General features: G+C 35.4%; 1 protein-coding gene and 1 pseudogene across 1 annotated transcript; both read left to right on the forward strand.

Moving 5' to 3' along the window:
• The window catches only part of LOC135747993 (uncharacterized), a 45,904-nt pseudogene that overhangs the window by 7,614 nt on the left and 15,946 nt on the right, over window positions 1-22,344 (forward strand).
• LOC135721255 (uncharacterized) lies at window positions 636-14,311 on the forward strand. Its single transcript, XM_073813615.1, has 4 exons — window positions 636-836; window positions 1,023-1,155; window positions 1,588-1,695; window positions 12,291-14,311. The coding sequence occupies exons 1-4, from the start codon at window positions 636-638 to the stop codon at window positions 13,520-13,522; spliced, it is 1,674 nt and encodes a 557-aa protein (XP_073669716.1). The 3' UTR covers window positions 13,523-14,311.

A 22,344-nucleotide genomic window follows, 5' to 3' on the forward strand; every position in this document is an offset into this window, starting at 1 on the left:
AACAAAAGGAAACCAAGGCACTCTTCGAAATTATAAAACCGCTTTAATAAAGGTGCTAGTTCATAATGGAACTTAAAAATACCACCAACATGTTTCGGCCTACATCTAGGCCTTCATCAGGGCACAAGTAGCAAAAATGCTACAAACACAGTTAAAGAGCACAGTAATTAGCCAGCTGATCCACTCCAGAGTGGGTGGGGTCAACCTCTCCAAATCAAACAGGCCTAAAGTAGGCAATGTATCAGAGCAATCAAAAAACAGACAACAAAAAAAAAAAAAAAAAAAAAAAAAAAAAAAAAACTTTATAAAGAAGAAGAAGGAAATTAAAGAAAAGTTAACATATCAATACTATCATTAAGACCCGGAAAAGTCATTGCATTAAGTATGTGAATCCAGCGACTCTCCTTCTGATTAAGAATCCTTTGCCTATCACCTCTTCTAGAAGATAAAGGGACATGATCAATCCCCAAGGCAGAGAAAGAAGCCAAGTTACCATCATGTACCTCATTAAAATGTTTCACCATGGCATAATCACCATTCCCTACTCTGGCTGCATATCTATGCTCCGCGAGTCGGTCCTGAAAGCGACGTTTCTATTTCAGGACAAGATTTTTAAACAAGTTAAGGGTTGTGCCATGGGGGCTTGCTTTAGTCCATCTTATGCAGGTCTCTTTATGGGCAAATGGGAGGAGGACTTTGTTTTTAATGAGACGAATGTGTTCAGAGATAAGATCATCTGGTGGGCAAGGTACATTGATGATGTGATTTTATGGTGGAAGGGTACGGAGGAAGAACTGATGAGTTTCCATGAGTATTTGAATGCGGCTAATCCCAATGTGAGGTTATCTCTTGAATATGATGTACATAAAATCCATTTTCTGGACTTAGAAATTTACAAGGATGAAGAAGGTTTTTTGCATACCACGATATTTAGGAAAGAGTCACATAAAAATACTCTACTTCATGCTAAAAGCTTTCATTCTTCTACATTGATTAAAAATATTCCTTTTGGTCAATTCCAGAGATTACGGAGAATATGTGATGATGATCATGAATTCAACATGAAAAGTAAAGAGATGTATGGTCGTTTTAGGGAGAGAGGTTATCAGGCGATTACGCTGGATAGGGCACTTGAAAGAGCCACTTCTCTTGAGCGTAGGTCTCTACTACAAAGAAAGCCTGCTGTTTTGAAGAAAGAAAGGGTATACTTTTCTACACGTTATAGTACAGAGGCTGTACGCATACGGCAGGTAATAAGAAAAAACTGGGATCTTTTTCGATGTGATGACATTTTGAGGGATATCTTTGAGGAACCCCCAGTTTTTTCATTTAGAAGAGCGCCCACATTAAATGATCGGTTGGTACATAGCCACCTCCCAGCAAGAGAACAGACCACTTGGTTACCTAAAGTTCCGAATGGTACTTTTAAATGTGGCCATTGTAAACAATGTGATATAGTCACCAAGGTTAAAGGGTTCACTCACCCAGGTACACAACGAACATACGTCACTAAACATTTCATAAATTGTAAGACAGTGTTTGTTATTTATATTTTGAAGTGTGCTATGTGTGATGCTTTTTATGTAGGGCGGACGAAACGTCGCTTTCAGGACCGACTCGCGGAGCATAGATATGCAGCCAGAGTAGGGAATGGTGATTATGCCATGGTGAAACATTTTAATGAGGTACATGATGGTAACTTGGCTTCTTTCTCTGCCTTGGGGATTGATCATGTCCCTTTATCTTCTAGAAGAGGTGATAGGCAAAGGATTCTTAATCAGAAGGAGAGTCGCTGGATTCACATACTTAATGCAATGACTTTTCCGGGTCTTAATGATAGTATTGATATGTTAACTTTTCTTTAATTTCCTTCTTCTTCTTTATAAATTTTTTTTTTTTTTTTTTTTTGTCTGTTTTTTGATTGCTCTGATACATTGCCTACTTTAGGCCTGTTTGATTTGGAGAGGTTGACCCCACCCACTCTGGAGTGGATCAGCTGGCTAATTACTGTGCTCTTTAACTGTGTTTGTAGCATTTTTGCTACTTGTGCCCTGATGAAGGCCTAGATGTAGGCCGAAACATGTTGGTGGTATTTTTAAGTTCCATTATGAACTAGCACCTTTATTAAAGCGGTTTTATAATTTCGAAGAGTGCCTTGGTTTCCTTTTGTTGTTTTTAATTTTAGAATTGTTCCAGTCTCTAAGTTTTTATTTTATTTTTCTGGAGAAAGTAATACTAAAATAATGAAAAAGGTCAACATATTAAATGCAATAGATATATAAAAACTGCAGTGTGTATATATGAGTCTATCTTACAGAGTTTTAAAAAGTTACACTGAAGCAGAGTAAAAAGCTGCCATCTTTAACTTTTGCCTCTCTATCATCATCTGTGTTTGAAACTTAAAGTTACAACTTGCTTGTAGAGTTACATGGATGATAAGTTTAATCTCTATACAACAGCTGTATTTCTGGTTAATAAAGTGAGTCACCATTGTCCCGATTATTGTTTCCATTAGTTGGGCACTTGAGTCTTGAAGATTAGAGTTGGCCTTCTTTTGTTCATTGTGTTTATTAAACACATCTGTTGGAGCAGATGGAGGTGACACAGATGAAGTTATAAACTGTTGGTGTGCTACAGTAGTTGTTAAATATTGTGATTCACTGATCTCAAACTAAAAAAAACACTAAATGTAAGTTACATTTTTTTATGTTCAGTCAAACCTGTGATGTTCCTATGCTGTAAATCCATACCCTTAAAAGTTTATTTTTTTACACAAATCTAATCTGTGGTTTCAGTCGGACACCCTGAGACATCAACAATCACCCTATAAAACACAATCATGGTGACAATCAACAACAAAGCTTCATGACATCAACAATCACCCTATAAAACTTAACCATGGTGACAATCAACAACAAAGCTTCATGCCGCAATGCATGCTGGGTATCAGGATTGTAGAAAACTCTTTCATAACTCCCATCATGCATTGCAACATGACACAGTTGTGCAACTTTCTTACCATTTACTGTCACCATTGTTGAGATTTGTCTCCAAAGTCATGAAGTCTCTCTAAAAAAAAAAAAAAAAAACTATAGAATCAAAGCACCCTTATCCAAAACTGTGTCATTTGCATAGAGAAACATTTTTTATGCTTTTTTCTTTACCTTTTTCATATCATATCATATATTAATATTTATAAAACAAGCAATTTTAGGTGGGTTGATAAGATTTTTTTCTACATCAAGCAACAAACAAGTGCTTTTATTGAAACACTGTTGCAATTGCTAATATTGGAGAGTTAGTTTAGTGAAGGTCAAGGGACAAACACCTAACTAAAGGAGACACTAATCACAATAATGGTGACTTCAAATGAATCTAAAACACAAACTGGAGATTTATTGTGATAATTTTTGTGATAAATATCCATTTGACTTGTGATTACATCGTATCAGAAAGAAGATTTGTCTACTAAATCACATGTGTGGATGCTGGAATAGTTGAGCACTTTTATTTTTTCTGACAACAGTTGTTTAGAAGTTAAACTTATCATCGTCTACAAAATAGCTCTACAACAAAGTTGTAAGTTTGGGTTTTAAACAGAGATGATGATAGAGAGGCAAAAGTTAAAGATTGCAGCTTTTTACTCTGCTTCAGTGTAACTTTTTAAAACTCTGTAAGATAGACTCATATATACACACTGCAGTTTTTATATATCTATTGCATTTAATATTTTGACCTTTTTCATTATTTTAGTATTACTTTCTCCAGAAAAATAAAATAAAAACTTAGAGACATGAACAATTCTAAAATGAAGTTAATTTGACACAGAATGACCAGCAGGTGTTCACCATTAATGTCTTAATCATCACTTCATTACCTCATTAACTTTAACACTGATTCAGTGTAAATTTAACACTCTGTAGAGTGGGACCATATATGCTCCCAGCAGTGTTAATGTAACACTGGGAGTTTTACTGTGTATTGGACCTGGAAAGTCCTTGAAATGTCCTTGAATTTAAAGTTAACTAAGGTGTGGGTTAAAATCACATCTTAAAGGCGGAGTCCACGATGTTTGAAAAACGCATTGGAAAAGGAGACGGGCCGACTACCAAAACACACTTATAGCCAATCAAATCTAATCAAATGCCGGGTTGCGTATGTGTGGGGCGGGTCTATCAACAGAAGGTCCAGATTCTATTGGGGTAGGGGCGTGTTTGTTTGGGTGATTTCAGATATCAACATTGGCTTTCAAACATCGTGGACTCCCCCTTTAAAGGGGACATATTATGAGATTTTTTTAAAGATGAAAACTAAGTCTAAAATAGGTCTGAGCAAAAGTGTGCCGTTTTGGGTGTGTCATTTAAAATGCAAATGAGTGGATGAAGTGCAACCACTGATCACAATGATGGTGGTTTGTTGCAATTGAAACTCAATTGTGCTGTGAAATATTTTATCTCTCTCTTTCTCTCCATACTAAATGGTTGTGCTGTGGTTGGATAGTGCAGATAAAGGGGGCGGTATTACCTTATTCTGACATCACAATAAGGGCCAAATTACAATGACCTATTTTTCACATGCTTGCAGAAAATGGTTTACCAAAACTAAGTTATTGGGTTGATCTTTTTAATATTTTCTAGGTTGATAGAAGCACTGGGGACACAATTATAGCACTTAAACATGGAAAAAGTCAGATTTTCATAATATGTCCCCTTTAAGATTTCCAGTCCACTCCATGCAGTCGTTGTGCAACTCTCCATACTAGGAAATAAATTACTTCTGATCTATTGGGTGTGGTTGTATGGCAAGCCGTTTAAATATTTTTTCATTTACTAGTATCTATTTTTTAGGGACTAGTTCTTATTTTTTAGTTACTGGTATCTATTCAATTAGATACTAGTTCTTAATCATTAGATACTAGTACCTAAAAAATAGATACTAGTGCTTATTTTTTAGATACTAGTGCTTATTCATTAGATACTAGTACTTATTCAATAGATACTAGTATCTATTCATTAGATACTAGTTCTTAATCATTAGATACTAGTACTTATTTATTAGATACTAGTAACTAAAAATTAGATATAGTGCTTATTTATTAGATACTAATTCTTACTGATTAGATACAAGTACTTATTCATTAGATACTAGTACTTTTTAAATAGATACTAGTGCTTATTCATTAGATACTAGAACTTATTGGAATAGTGACTAGTAATTATTCTATTGTTACTAGTAACAAATCTCAAAATTTTCCCATTGATTTCTATGAAGATCGGTCATTCAGATATCAACTATTCAATTCTGACTAGTATGTATTCCAATAGTCACTAGTACCTAAACATTAGATACTAGTGCTTCTTTATTAGATACTAGTACTTATTAATTAGATACTAGTACTTATTTAATAAATACTAGTATCTATTCATTAAATACTAGTTCTTTTTCATTAGATACTAGTACTTATTTATTAGATACTAGTGCCTATTAAACAAATATTAGTACTTATTCGTAAGATACTAGTACCTTTTAAATAGATACTAGTTTTTATTTATTAGATACTAGTATTTATTAATTAGTTACTAGTACTTATTCAATAAATACTAGTACTTATTCATTGGACACTAGTACTTTTTTTAATAGAAACTAGTAAGATAATTTATTTTACTAGTAAGATTTTTAATTTTACTATACAGTGGCCATTTTTACTAGTCATTCCATGTGACGGGTACAAAAACAATTGTGACTAGTAAGATTAAAAATGTTACTAGTACCTATTGTAAAAGACACTTGTGTCTAATAAGTAATAAGTAGTAGTACTTAATAAATAACTACTAGTGTCTATAAATAGGTACTAGTATCTAATGATTAAGCACCACTGTTAAATAATACTTACTAGTTTCTAATAATTAGTTACTAGTAATGTTTAAAAAGATACTTGTCACTGTTGGAATAGATACTATCAGAAATGATTAGTTGATATCAAAAACAGAATAACTACTAGTACTTACTTATTTGGAGATATCTTCAGTCTCAAAAGGAACTAGTAAGAAGCTGTTTGGAGATATCTTGATTCAAAGAGATCATTACATAAACATGAGTACTCCTCAACCATCCAATCAGAGTTTACATGGTAATACAATGTATTATCCCAGCTAGAAATAAAAAGTTCTAAGAACGTTCCCTGAAAGTTCCCAATGTTCTCAAAAACATTCTGCCAACGTTAAAAGCGATTAGTTTTTTTAAGTTCTAAGAATGTTTCTAAAAACTCAATTCACTTACTAGGTTTAGATGTTGATGTTTTGTTTCATTTTACTAGGTTTAGATGTTGATGTTTTGTTTCATTTTAAGTCACCATTGTTGTGATTAGTGTTTGTTTTAGTTGGTCTCTTGACACTTGATTTTTTGCTTGCTATTTTTTTCCTGGTTGTGTTCACTTTGTGTTAGTGCACCACATTTGTTATGAAAAGTTAATAGTGTAATTCTGTGGTTGTTGGTACATAATGGTAAAGATCATCACCTAATTCATTTACTAATCAAAAGTTTATTTACTGTCAATAATGTATATTAGATCCAACTCTCTCACAGCAGTTTGTCATTAAGCAGTTTTAGAAGCTTTGGACAAAAATATCCGCTGTATAATTGGGACGCACAAACATCAAGAATCAGACTATGAATCTTAACCATGGTGACAAATAAAATTGTTAAAAAAATCCTTATTTATCCATGCTGCACTGCATGCTGGGAGTCCTGAATGAGATTTGTAATTTGTTAATACCCAGCATGCATTGCAGCATGAAGTTTTTCATTTAATTGTCACCATGATTGAGATTCATACTCTGATTCTTGATGTTTATGCGTCCCAATTGTACAGCGGATATTTTTGTCCAACGTTTCTAAAACTCCTTAATGACAAACTGCTGTGAAAGAGCTGGATCTCATTTACATTTTTGACAGAAAATAAACTTTTGATTAGTAAATAAATAAGGTGATGATCTTTACCATTATGTACCAAACACCACAGAATTACATTATTAACTTTGCATGTTCATAACAAATGTGGCGCATTAACACAACCGGAAAAAAAAGAAAGCAAAAAGTCAAGTGTCAAGAGACCAACTAAAACAAACACTAATCACAATTAGGGTGACTTAAAATTAAACAAAACATCAACATCTAAACCTAATAAGTGAATTGTGTTTTCTACATCAATATATTTACTGAACATTCAGAAATAATGTTTTATAAAATAATAAAATGCAATGTTTCTCTATCATTTACATAACAATTAAACAAGTCAATATAATAAACAGCTGTTGTTTTAAACATTGTGTGAACATTAAAACATGACATTGTCATAACGTTTAAAAATGGTAAAATGTAACATTCCTCTAACGTTCAGACAACAGAAACGTTCTTAGAACTTAAAAAAAGAATCGCTTTTAACGGTGGCAGAATGTTTTTGGGAACATTGGGAACTTTCAGGGAACGTTCTTAGAACTTTTTATTTCTAGCTGGGATACTATTTAAAGTGATATTGATGGTTTAGTGACTGGCTTTGTAAATGTGAGCATATCTGGCTAATCGGTTAGCATAAAGACGCAAATAAAGACTTTGTTTAATATTTATTGCTTTGGGTGAACAATATTATGTAAGAAAAATGTCTTCATCATGGTAGAGAGTTGAATTAATCTCATGTTATGACATTTGGATTGATTATTGGCAGTTCAGAAGAACAGGTAGATAAACCTACTGTAGGGTCTGTTCTGTTCACACGACAGTTTACATTCACAGCTCTAAAACAGTATGTATGAATATTGTAAGGCAGCAGGTTAAACAATAACAATGTAAAGCAATATAATCTGCATTTGACCCTCAGGTGGAGCTGTTTACATTCATTCAACCCCTTTTATCTCTTTATCAAAAATTATTTCACCCTAAACCTTCTGCCTTCAGGCTCACATAATTGGGTATCTGCAAAAAAAAAAACATGATCTTATGCAGGGCTTGACAATAACATCTGCCAACCCGCCAAATCCGGGTAGATTTCGGCTGTAAGACAGCCAATCCCACTAGCCACTTTGGCTGGTTGAATATACTTTTTTATTGTAATTTTCTTAAAAGTTATGCGAAATTATAAACAATGCAAACTGATAATGGGAAACTAAAACTTCCATGAGCACTCCCTGCACCCAGCGCAACGTACTGAGACCATCTGTTGAGAGGCGCGTGCGATCAGCGGAGCGTTGTGAACCAAAGCGCCACCTTTTTACCAGAGAGAGCGCGAGAGCTGATGGATTTGCGAATGCACGGGACTCAGTCTGAGCGCACACACGTACACTTCGGGAAAGATAAAACAATTGCATGGAAGTGATTGAAGAGATTTAAAGTGCGTGCACACTCTCTGGGCAAGAATGCACACATCATAGTTTTGTCCGAAATCAAAGGAAACCCACCAGTGGAGAGGTTTATTAATATTATAAAATATTAAATAATATAAAATATTCTCTATGTGAATGTTATTGTTATGGTAGATGGGATTGACACGGATGTAAAAGCAACAGGTAGTTTATTAAACATACAACACGTATCCAACACAGTGATGGTAAATGGTGATATGAACTGGGTTAGATGAACAGAACAAGCAACTACAAACACAAACACTTCTTGACAGTCACAGTATAACAAAATACACTTTCCTAAAGTAAACAATGGGCGAAATTTTAGCATGCCAAAGTCAATTTTAATAATATAAAATATATTTTTCCAAAAACAAAATTGTGGCCAGCGAACATGATGAGTGGCTAGTAACTTTGGAAAACCACTGGCCCTGTTTACATGCAAAAAAATTTGTCAATACAAATTAATTTAATGATTTAGGTTAAGACAGTAGAGTTTACATGTACCTTAAACATGGCAATCTAATTAAAAAATGTTTTTTACATTATATATAATACGATCTAAATGATGTCAGCTCAATCCCAGTGTTGCCAGATTCGCTTATCAAACCAGCCCAATGAACATTAAAAACTATCCAAAAGCTTCCCAATCACTATCCATGGCCCAAATTCCAATAACTAATAAATTAAATCCTTTTATCTTTAACCCACAGAAAAAAATAAACTTGCTGAAACAGTTTAAAAGTACCCTAAATCTGAAGTCTGCAAAAAGGCAGAGGATTTGGCAATGCAGCGCACAGCATCTCTCACTGAGTTCACGCTTTATCTCCTGATAAATGTACAAAGTCAAAGTTGAGTTGGTGAAAGTGGTTCTTACAAAGTTTTCATATAAAGGCAATGAAAACACACTTTTTTAAAAGGCAAACATTTTATAATTTCATTTCTTTATGTAATCTTATGTAAGACAGGAACCCTGCAGAATGTACAGCACGTGACTCCATGACCTTAATAATGCGTGTTGTCATTGCCTTGCATGTTTCTGTGATGAGAATCATGTGATACGTAAATAAGAGATAAATATAAGACATGAACTTCAGCACAATTCTTCTGCGCATAATATGCAGAAGGTATTTTTGCATCCGGTTGAGAAAATACTACAGAGTTAAGTATGTGTGCTCAATGTACACAGACTGCAGGAAATAATGTGACTATAAATTGTAAAACATAACCTACCAAACTGGTTAGTGAATTGACATTGTAACAGATGGACATGATTTTCATGATTTTATTCACTGCAACCCCGTTGCAGACGCCACTCATCCCTGTTTTAGAAAACTTATTGGATCTAGACAAATCACAAGAATGACCTATTTTGGATCCAAAACAGCGGATTTTGCTGAAATGTGACACGTTTGCATCCCTACTCTATTACTTAAAGCAGCTGAGAGATGATAGACAGTGCTCTTTAATGTATGCACTATGCACACACTTGGCTTGTTATTAACTAAAATGTCCACTCACAAGTTAATTGCCAATTTGTGGATATTATTTAATTGGTCTTCATTTCAAAGAAGCAAGAATCCAAACAGTCAAAAAATCCACAATTTAGCAATACATAGCTGCATATTTCTCACTTGCTTAGTGGCATAGCTTATCCTTGTATAGCAGTCAACAAACTGAAAGGTTCCTACCTATATTCTGTGAATTGTTACCCAAAAGTGGCCCCTACTGGACACTTCTACATTACAATGTTTAAAGCTTACATAATGTTGCTTCATTATTATTCAACATATTATTTGCATACTTAAATCAAAAAGTACTAGTATCTATAAAGTTCAGGATATCTTTGATCAAAAAAGTTGATAGTAACTAAAGAATAAGTACTAGTTTTATATTTTTCTTAAATAGTAAAGTATAATTTAATCATAGTCACTATTGGAATAAGTACTAGTATCTAATGAAAAAGAACTAGTATCTAATGAATAGATACTAGTATCTATTGAATAAGTACTAGTATCTAATGATTAAGAACTAGTATCTAATCGAATAGATACTAGTAACTTAAAAATAAGAACTAGTACCTAAAAAATTGATACTAGTAAATGCAAATGAAAAAATATTAAAACGGCTTGCCATAGTTGTTGGTTGTGTGCAATGGAAAGACGCAGCTTTAGAGTCAATAACTAGTTACGACCCCATTAGCAGCAATAACTGAATATAAAAAAAACATACAGAATCTCAGTTTAACCTCTTGTTTGTGTGTTTACAGTTGGTGTAAATGTAAATCATAAGAGATTTCTAATGTTGTTGTCTTTCAGATAAGATCAGTGATTCGTGTTTGGATGGAGAAATAACGTCTTTATCATCAAAAGAGCGACAGACGGCACAACCCTGCAAGTAAGCTTACGATGGGCCTGTATGGGCATAGCCTAAGGGCCCCGCACAGGTTTGCTCACTGGCGAAATGTTGGCCCCTTAGCGCTGGCCCTGCATGGGCAGCCCTCACTTAGCCCCCAGGAAGCCCTCACATAGAGAAAGTTAAATGAACACTGCTGGATGTATATATTGTCCCAATCTTACAGAGTGTTAAAAAGTAACAATGAAGCAGAATTAAAAGCGCTGTTATCCTCTCTCTCACCATCTCTGTCTGAAACCTAAAATTGCATTTTTACATCTTACTTGTAGAGTCATTTTCTTACTTTAGGTTGAGATTTTGTTTCATTTAAAGTCACCACTATTGTGATCAGTGTTTGATTTAGTTAAACTTGACTCGTGACTCTTACATTGTTCAATCGTTTGATTGCTATAACTTTGTGTGTTTAAGACATGTTTGTTATAGCAGAGTGCGATACTTTGGTGGTGGTCAGTTCAGTAAATAAAGTCTAAATATCATCATATAAAAACATAAGTATTAATTTATTGTTTGCACACTTATCAGAAGATCTTTCTCTGACTATGTGATACTATAGTATGAGATCCAGCTCTCTCTTAGCAGTTTGTCTTTCTGAAGAAGTTTGAAACACTGACACTCGAAAATTAACTGCTCGACAATGTAGACACACAAATATCAAGAATCAGAGTATGAATCACAATGATGGTGACAATAAAACGAAAAGCTTCATGCTGCAATGCATGCTGGGTATCAACAAATTACAAATCTCATCCAGAACTCCGAGAATGCACTGCGGCATGAATAAATAATGACCTTTATTTACCATTTTCTTTGTCACCATTGTTGAGATTCATACTCTGATTCTTGATGTCTGTGCATCTACGTTGTTCAACGGTTAATGTTTATGTGCAAACTATCAAAATCCTTCAGAATAATAAACTGCTATGAGAGTTCTGGACCTTACACTGTAGTATTTCATTATTAACAGAAAATGATGCTTCTGATAAGGGGGAAAACTATTCTAATAAATCTTGTTATTAAATGATTATGTTTGACAATGTTTATGTATCAACCATCAATATTCAACTACTATAGCCTTTTCTTTGCTATAACATGTGTTTTAAACACACTTAGATATAGCAGTTAGAAAACACTAACAAGCCAACGGTCAAGAGTCAAAGTCCAATTAAAACAACCACTGATCACAATAATGGTGACTTTAAATGAAACAGCCAACATCTTAACATAAGTTAAGAAAATGACTCTACAAGTAAGATGTGAAATGCAATTTTAGGTTTCAGACAGAGATGTTGAGAAAGAGGATAACACAGCTTTTAATTCTGCTTCATTGTTACTTTTTAACACTCTGTAAGATGGGACAATATATACATCCAGCAGTGTTCATTTAACTCTGGGGATTTTTCTGTATGAGGGCTTCCTGGGGGCTAAGTGAGGGCTGCCCGCGCAGGGCCAGCGCTAAAGGGCCAACGTTTTGCCAATGAGCAAACCTGCGCGGGGCCCTTAGACTAGCCCTATGTGGGCCCATAAAGGGCCATTGTAGGCTTACTTGCAGGGAAACTCTTTCCTGCATCACAGATGAAGAGACATTGAGCTCACAGAGACTTTTAGATAGAAATGCAGAACAAAAACTCTTGACCTCCACCAGATCTGAGATCAGCTTCACTACCTTACAAAAATATAAACGTCATCATTCAAAAGTGCACAGAGAGAAGAAGAAGCAGTTTCACTGTCAGCAATGTGGGAAGGATTTTGGCTTCTTATCTCAGCTAAAAGTTCACGCGAGGACACACAGTGGTGAAAAGTCTTTCTACTGCACTGATTGTGGCAAATATTTCAGCACCAAACAAAGTCTTCATTTTCATCAGAGAATTCACACTGGAGAGAAACCATACGAGTGTCCTCACTGTGAGAAGAGATTCAGCCAAAAACATCATCTGAAGAGACATCTGCGTATACACACCAATGAGAGACCGTATCAGTGCAGTCAATGTGACAAAACCTTTAAGAATTCAAGTTCATTAAAATCACACCAGAATATTCACTCTGAGGAGAAACGCTATCAGTGTTCACACTGTGATAAAGGTTTCTGTCAGAAATATCTTCTGATTATCCATGAGAGAATTCACACTGGAGAAAAACCTTACGTCTGCTCTCACTGTGAAAAGAGCTTCTCTGATTCAAGTACTTTTAAAGTTCATCAGAGAGTTCATACAGGAGAAAAACCATACAAGTGTCCTCACTGTGAAAAGAGATTCAGACAAAACAATCATCTGAGGACACATTTGTATATACACACCAATGAAACACCGTATCAGTGCAGTAAATGTGACAAAACCTTTAAGGATTCACGTTCACTAAAATCACACCAGAATATTCACTCTGAGGAGAAACGCTATCCGTGTTCACACTGTGATAAAGGTTTCGGTCAGAAATCGAGTCTGATTATCCATGAGAGAGTTCACACTGGAGAAAAACCTTACGTCTGCTCTCAATGTGAAAAGAGCTTCTCTCATCCAAGTACTTTTAAAGTTCATCAGAGAGTTCATACAGGAGAGAAACCTCATCACTGTACTGTTTGTGGGAAGAGTTTCAGCAAAAAATTTAATCTAATGACACATGTGCGTATACACACCAATGAGAAACCATATCAGGTTTTAGTGAGACACCATAGAACTCCTATAGGTGAAAAACCGTTACAAATGTTCTCAGTGTGAGAAGACGTTTACTAAGCCAGATTCCTTAAAAGCCCATTTGAGAGTTCATACGTGAGAGAAACCTTACGGGCCCTATCATACATCCAGCTCAATGTGCGACGCAAGTGTCTTTTGCTACTTTCAACCTGGCGAAATTATAATTTTCACGTTTAGCTAGCACCAAGTTGTTTAAATAGCATATGCAGTTGCGCCCAATTTTGCACCCATGGGCGTTCTGGTCTGAAAACAAAGCGTGTTCAGGTGCATTTTTGGCGCGTTGCTATTTTGAGGCAACTAAAATAGACTACGCCATTGACCAACTAAAACCTGCTCTAAAGTCAATGACGCAATATTGTTTTTGTTATTTAATGAGCGCGTTAGTAATACGGGACGACAGTGCGCGTTTGCTTATCACACACATGGATGCGCAGCAGAACACAACCCTTTTATAATATGAAAAATTAAAGGATTAAAACGTAAAATATTATTATTGAGTCTCTTGGACTTAAATGAGGGCCGATTAAGAGACGTTAGAAGATGTAAAGAGCTGCTTCACCTGTAGCCTGGTAAGAAATTGTTTTGCTTTAAATAAATGCTTATGTTTTTAAATGTTTTTTAAATGCTACCTCACAAATTAATTGTATATGATGACTATGTATGTACCTGTGGATATGGTGAGATGAGAAACATTTTTAAGTAATGCTTTAAAAAAAAACATGGCGCTGTCTGTCTGAGTGCTGAAAATGTTCTCTGCACATTTGTAAATTCTTTATCTTCTGTTTGTTACAAATAAAGTATTTTTAAAGTACAAACCTTTTCTTGCATATTTGCAGATTTTATTACACTGATTTTGTAGGATATCCATACATTTACATCAAATAAAAGCTTGCTATTTTACTTCCGTGACTGAAAGAAAAAGGCGTTTAAAGGTTAAGGTTTAAATCTAAAAAAAAAAACAATTTCAATACAAATAAAATCAATCTTAAACTGGTGGCTTTCTTCTTCTTTAGTTTTTTGGTTTATAAATTCCACTTTCTAAATCGAGATAAGGCATGATGCCTATACAGCTGTCTTTTAAAGGGGATGAGAGCTGAGACTCTCATTGGTTTATTGCACGTTATGCCCAAAACACATCCATTACGAGTATAGGAAAGACCCTTTTAGACCGTGCGCTTGGCGCATAAACTATTTTCCTGTCGTTAAATTGGCAAAAGTGGAATGAGACACGCCCATTTAGACCGTGCATGCGTGCGCTTTAGACAGTGCGCTTAGATTGTTAAAATAGGGCCCTACGTCTGCTCGATCTGTGGAGAGAGATTCACTAATGTAAGACCTCATCAGAAGAAACATACTGAAGAACAAACTGATCTGTGAAAAAGACTTTGGGTTGAAAATAACACAGCATTTTTAAAGTGTAAAACTAATAAATAAAACAAATGACTCTGCTGTACTTACATTTACAAATGTTTTGTTATCAAGAGCCATTGTTTGTGTTATGTATTTATTAACTGATGTAACAAACAAAACGTGTCTCTTAAAGGATAAGATCTGATTTTATTCTAATAAATGATCAAATACTTTCTAAGAGAAAGAATTATATTTAGTTTAACATCTGCAGTAGATAGCAGTAGAGTCACACTGTGAATACATCTGAAGGATGCTTTGAAGGCAGCTGTGTTTCGTGCCCTTCATTTGGCAACTTTTAAAGGATGAACGAGCTGTGGGAGCATCAGCCCCTGAAATGAAAGGGATATAAACGGAGGTCGGAGCCAGCTGCAAATGGGTGGGTTAGCAGCAAGTGGGTGGAGCTTTAGCCGCAAGTGGGCTGTACAAACTTCCAGAGGATTCACCACTGTCCCATTTGAAGCGTAAACTCCTCCTACTTGCACATTTCTGAAATCCCTCCTACTTGCGGCATAAGCCCCTCCCACTTGCGGTATAAGCTCCTCCCACCTGCAGTCTCCGGGCTGCAGCGATATATACTTGGCTGAAATGGGGAGATCCATGGCTCCTTCTTCACAGCCTTGGCTATCCCAAGATTCAATGCCCATATACTAATTAATTGGCTATATCACTCTATCTCCTCTCCACTAATAAGCTGGTGTGTGGTGGGCGTTCTGGCGCAATATGGCTGCCGTCGCATCATCCAGGTGGTTGCTGCACATTGGTGGTGGTTGAGGAGGTTCCCCCGTTCATATGTAAAGCGCTTTGAGTACTGAGAAAAGCGCTATATAAATGTAAGGAATTCTAAATTATTATTAAAGAGCTGCTTCACGTATAGCCTGGTACGAAATTGTTTTGCTTTAAACAAATGCTTCTGTTTTTTAATGTTTTTTAAATGCTACCTCACAAATTAATTGTATATGATCACTTTGTACCTGTGGTCTGGATATGGTGAGATGAGAAACATTTTTAAGTAATGCTTTAAAAAAAACATGGCGCTGTCTGAGTGCTGAAACTTTTCTCTGCACATTTTTAAATTCTTTATCTTCTGTTTGTTACAAATAAAGTATTTTTAAAGTACAAACCTTTTCTTGCATATTTGCAGATTTTATTACACTGATTTTGTAGGATATCCATACATTTACATCAAATAAAAGCTTGCTATTTTACTTCCGTGACTGAAAGAAAAAGGCTTTTAAAGGTTTTTCCCGTTTCATTTACCCTGGAGCACGTGTGTGAGTGCTTATAATAAATCCATGATTTTTCTTACAACTTATCCATTGTCTCTGGTTGTTTATTGTTATACTGTGTGGGTAATATCTCCTTTGATTGTTGCGACAACATCCCCTACTAACTACATCTAGCACGTAACAGTTTAAATCTAAAAAAAAAAAAACCATTTCAAAATCAATCTTAAACTGGTGGCCTTTTTCTACTTTAGTTTTTCGGTTTACAAATTCCACTTTCTAAATCGAGATGAGGCATGATGCCTATGCAACTGTCCTTTAAAGGGGATGAGAGCTGAGACTCTCATTGGTTTATTGCACGGTACGCCCAAAACACACCCCTTACGAGAATAGGAACGACCCTTTTAGACCGTGCGCTGTAGTTGAATAAAATAATTAGCAAATTTAAAAGTTTTTTGGCTGTTGAAAATGATGATTTGTTAACAGAAGGGTAAATGAATGAAGTGTTGAGCGTCTTCTCTCTCCAGTACAGCAGGAGGCGCTGCAGCTCTTTAGTACACAAATAAACTCACTGAAGAAAGAGAGCGGGCTGTTTTTTTTGTATCCTCGTTGTTTTTCTCTCCTGAGTGTTTTATTGAGAGTAAACAGAGTCTTGTCTCTGTGTATTTTAGTGTTGATGACGAGATGGATGTGATGTGCTGTAAATCAGTAGGAACTGACCCGTCCATGCTGGATATTGATGATTTCGTCACAGAAATCTCTCAGCTGAAGAAAGAGGTTGCGTTACTGGAGACAAAGAGGACTGAAGAGAGAGGTTTGTACAGCTTAAACATCCTTAACCTGAATCAGACAACATCAAATCATTTATAAACTATCTCTGTGTGTTCCCAGCAAACACAGAACGTTCCCCTAACGTTAGTTTTTGGTTATATTTTGGTTATTTTTTTGGGAACCAAAAAATAACGTTCTGGGAACGTTATTTTTAGGTTTTATTTTTTGCAACCATAAAATAACGTTCCCATAACGTTGTAGGGTGGTTATTTTTAAATAACCTAAAAATAACTTATACAGAACGTTATTTTTTGGTTCTTTTTTGGTTCTTTTTTTGGAACCATAAAATAACGTTCCCATAACGTTGCAGGGTGGTTATTTTTAAAATAACCTAAAAATAACTTATACAGAACGTTATTTTTTGGTTCTTTTTTTGGTTCTTTTTTGGAACCATAAAATAACGTTCCCATAACGTTGCAGGGTGGTTATTTTTAAAATAACCTAAAAATAACTTATACAGAACGTTATTTTTTGGTTCTTTTTTTGGAACCATAAAATAACGTTCCCATAACGTTGCAGGGTGGTTATTTTTAAAATAACCTAAAAATAACTTATACAGAACGTTATTTTTTGGTTATTTTTTGGTTATTTTTTGGAACCATAAAATAACGTTCCCATAACGTTGCAGGGTGGTTATTTTTAAAATAACCTAAAAATAACTTATACAGAACGTTATTTTTTGGTTATTTTTTTGGAACCATAAAATAACGTTCTCATAACGTTGCAGGGTGGTTATTTTTAAATAACCTAAAAATAACTTATACAGAACGTTATTTTTTGGTTATTTTTTGGTTTTCTGGAACCATAAAATAACCTAAAAATAACTTATACATAACGTTCTCTAATGGTTATTTTTTGGTTATGTTTTTTTTTTAGGAAATGAAGTGAATGCATCATTAAACCCATTATTCCTTTAGTGTGCACGTCTAATATGCGCGTGCTTGTCTGCACGAGCTTACCGCCTTCTTCACGAGTACCCGCTTTATCTTGTGCTCAGGAAAAGTCGTTAATTTAAAAAATAACGGTCCTTTCGTTTTTACCTCAGAGACTAACATTATTTTAGCGGTTCTTTTGTCTCTTTCTTGATTTAGTAACTTAAATATGTGAGAAGAAATATATATACGAGTGATTTCCAATCGATTTGAGGAGAATTTGAGGAGAATATAATGTTAGAAACTTTTTATTGTTGTAAAAACGGATAGCCGACTAACTGTGGTAAGATCTTTTAACCTAAAGTGACTGATTTATTTCTCATTGCGTTTTAACTTCAGAGTATATCATTCTCGCGATTTCTTTTTTGTTTCTTCATTAGTAGCTTAAATATGTGAAAACGAAAATATATTTTAATTATTTCCATGAAGAGAATATGAAGTTAGAAGCTTTTGATTATTGTAAAAACTTTATTGTCTTTATTGTTTATTGTCTAAAAGAGAGATGCTGATTGTTGTTACTTAATAATGGAGAGGCGGCGGCTGTAAGGTCTGTTAAACTAAAGTGAATTACATGTTTATATATTTTCAATAAATATCTGTTTTAACTCTTCTTTATTGTGTTGAAGTCACTATTATATATTTGATAAAATATAATGTTATCTAAATACATAATATGTGATGTGTTGAGGTATTTTTATATAAAATAACCTGTGTTATATAATGGTATAATATTTTAATAGACATTTTTTCCAGTAATAGCATAATTTAATTGTTATAGATTTTGTATTAAATAAATTATTTTATTCCTCCTTATACGGAAATGTGTTTTACTTATTTTAGATAGATATGATAGATAAAAACCAACCAAAACACAGCATGGGATGTACTAATAGACGTGCCGTACTTTTGTAAGCCTTCACTTCTTCACTGAGGCTGGAGTCTTGCGCGCTCTGTCAGTGCGTGCACGGAGCCGCGGCAACGCGCCCTCGCGCCCTGGTGAGATCATTTTTCACTCCATGTCAGCTGTGCATTTTCCAAGGTTTGTTTTTGGTTAGCCAGGAAAGTTTTCTTTACAGAAATAGAACGTTATTTTTAGGTTATTTTAACGTTTTCCTAACGTTAGGAGAACGTTAGAATAACGTTATTCTAACATTCTCCTAACGTTATTCTAACGTTATTCTAACGTTCTTCTAACGTTCTAACGTTCTCCTAACGTTAGGAAAACGTTAAAATAACCTAAAAATAACGTTCTATTTCTGTAAAGAAAACTTTCCTGGCTAACCAAAAACAAACCTTGGAAAATAACGTTATGGGAACCAAAAACTAACGTTAGGGGAACGTTTTGAGAACCAAAAACTAACGTTAGGGGAACGTTTTGGGAACCAAAAATTGTTAGCTGGGTTTGTGCTTTAACAGTCTGTTTCTCAGACATGATCTGGATGTCAAAAAAACTTTTAAACCTCAATGAGAGTAAACTGATGTATGTTGGACCCTTAGCTGTCTCTTAAATAAAGCCGTGTGCAGTTTATGTAAAGATAAAGGGCTCCAAGTCTTTTAGCGTAATTTTTTTACCCCTGTTGCCACCCCGCTGAAAACATTACACTGTTTGATTTTTACGAACATTTCTCAAATCTCCCAGCGGACGTGAATGCATCCTTCAGTACGCACAAGGGTGCTGTTGCTGCTATCTTTTCATTACGCTTGTTCGACTTCATGTGGCACCGCAAGAACCGACTCCCAGATGAAGTCAAAGTTCCACGAGAGCGATTTAAAAGCAAACTCCTCCATATGATTTCGCGAATCGCTCTTGCGGTACTTTGACGTATTCCAGCTGGCGATTCTTGCGGCGCCGCATGACGTCGAACAAGCCTATTGGTTAAGCTGACATGAGCTCCTTGGTGCTCCAAAACATAACGCGGCAGCACGCACAGGATCGATGAAGAGCGTATTGCTGGTATGTACGGCTTTTATTGGTATTAAATTAAACGAAGTACTGTTTTAACGGGAAGTAAGGGAGACGTTGCACTGTAGTGCTTAGCATTAATACTTCAATGATCCTTACTAGTCTTGTGAAACTGACTAATACTGTCACGCCTGCGTGAAGATGCTTAAAACAATAAAAAAACATGTCGTTAGCAAATGTTCAGCAACAATCACAGACATTAGGTAGGCTTATTCATATTGTCACGTGTAATGCAGCATATTGAACTTAATAAAACCACCGTGGATATAGTACAGGGATGTAAACAGCACGCTTTTCGGCGCCTCGCGCTTTTTACATGTCAGTTTGGGTGACTTGGGTCTGAGAGAGTTGGATTATAATTTCAAAAAGTCATCTGAAGCCATTCCATAGCTTAATGTGAGGGACATAAGTCTATTTACATTATTACATTGAACTTAAATGGAAACTCGTTCCCTCCTCCCTTAACATAACATGTCCAGACGTCTGTAAGCAATTTTCCTTGTGTTGTCAAATAGGCTAGACCTCAATATACTCAGATTTTGTCGTAGTGTATTGTTTTAATATTTGTATTATTAGTAACGGTGTACTTATGGTAAATAAAAACAAGCAAATTGTTCAAAATTTTGGTTTCTGCATGAGGTGTGTAACTATAGGGACAGTGAAATTACCAACTTCTTTCTAAAGAAGCAAAAGTCAGGTGCAGATCAGGGCCAAACAGATCCCAGATGTTCTATTTTTGCTGTATCCTTAATACATATATAATTGTGTACATTTTGGAAAATAAACAACTTTAATTTAATCTATATACATTTTGTGGAAAATAATTTATTTTTAGTGTAATTGAACACTTTGTATATTGACCCCCCAAAATAATACCTTGCCACCCCTTTGCCACCCCTGTTTTAAAAGTCTAGCTCCGCCACTGCCTCGTCTTCTTCGTTGGATAACTCCTCTCCCGGGGCATCATGGGATAGTGAAGCGTCCATCGTATGCACACTGCAAAATCTAACCGGAAGTAGTAGGTCATCCGGGTACTTTTCGCATACTGTTTTTCGAATACTATGTATTCGGACATACTACTCGCCTCGCCTACTGCTTTTCGCGTACTATATAGTAGTAGGCTGTTTCGGACGCAGCATTTGTGTTTAACAATGTTTCCCCACATTTAGTCCTTGAATTTGAGGGTATTGGACCTGGAAAGTCCTATTTGAAGTTAACTAAGTTGTGGGTTAAAATCATATCTTAAGATTCCTTGTCCACTCCATGCAGTCGCTGTGCAACTCTCCATACTAGGAAATAAATGACTTCTGATCTATTGGGTGTTGTGTGCAATGAAAAGATGCAGCTTTAGAGTCAATAACTACTTACGACCCCATTAGCAGCAATAACTGAATACAGAAAAAACATACAGAATCTCAGTTTAACCTCTTGTTTGTGTGTTTACAGTTGGTGTAAATGTAAATCATAAGAGATTTCTAATGTTGTTGTCTTTCAGATAAGATAAGTGATTCGTGTTTGGATGGAGAAATAACGTCTTTATCATCAAAAGAGCGACAGACGGCACAAACTCTTTCCTGCATCACCGATGAAGAGACATTGAGCTCACAGAGACATTTAGATAGAAATGCAGAGCAAAAACTCTTGACCTCCACCAGATCTGAGATCAGCTCTACTGCCTTACAAAAATTTAAACGTCATCATTCAAACGTGCACAGAGAGAAGTGTGGGAAGGATCTTTTAGCATCAACGTCTCATATTAATGCTCATGTGAACTCACACAGTGCTGAAAAGTCTTTCTACTGCACTGAATGTGGCAAATATTTCAGCACCAAACAAAATCTTGATTTTCATCAGAGAATTCACACTGGAGAAAAACCATACGAGTGTCCTCATTGTGAGAAGAGATTCAGCCAAAAACATCATCTGAAGAGACATTTGTATATACACACCAATGAAAAACCGTATAAGTGCAGTGAATGTGACAAAACCTTTAAGGATTCAAGTTCATTAAAGTCACACCAGAATATTCACTCTGAGGTGAAACGCTATCAGTGTTCACACTGTGATAAAGCTTTCTGTCAGAAATCTAATCTGATTATCCATGAGAGAGTTCACACTGGAGAAAAACCTTACATCTGCTCTCAATGTGGAAAGAGCTTCTCTTATCCAAGTCATGTTAAAGCTCATCAGAGAATTCATACAGGAGAGAAACCTTACGTCTGCTCTCACTGTGGAAAGAGATTCACTGAATCATCTCAATTAACTGTTCATCAGAGAGTTCACACTGGAGAAAAACCTTACATCTGCTCTCAATGTGGAAAGAGCTTCTCTCATCCAAGTCATGTTAAAGCTCATCAGAGAATTCACACTGGAGAGAAACCTTATGTCTGCTCTCAATGTGGAAAGAGATTCACTACTCAAAGTAATTTAAAAGTTCATCAGAGAGTTCATTAGGGCTAGACCAGAAAATTCGAATATTCTGATATT

This window comes from Paramisgurnus dabryanus, chromosome 24, assembly GCF_030506205.2.
Source record: "Paramisgurnus dabryanus chromosome 24, PD_genome_1.1, whole genome shotgun sequence".
Lineage (NCBI taxonomy): Eukaryota > Metazoa > Chordata > Actinopteri > Cypriniformes > Cobitidae > Paramisgurnus > Paramisgurnus dabryanus.

Coding starts and splice junctions, on each gene's coding strand:
- LOC135721255 (XM_073813615.1), top strand. CDS start 636: ATGGGGGCTTGCTTTAGTCCATCTTATGCAGGTCTCTTTATGGGCAAA. Junction 1,156..1,587: donor AAGAGCCACTTCTCTTGAGC/GTAGGTCTCTAC, acceptor CTTTTTATGTAG/GGCGGACGAAACGTCGCTTT. Junction 1,696..12,290: donor TTTTAATGAGGTACATGATG/GTAACTTGGCTT, acceptor TTTGCCAATGAG/CAAACCTGCGCGGGGCCCTT.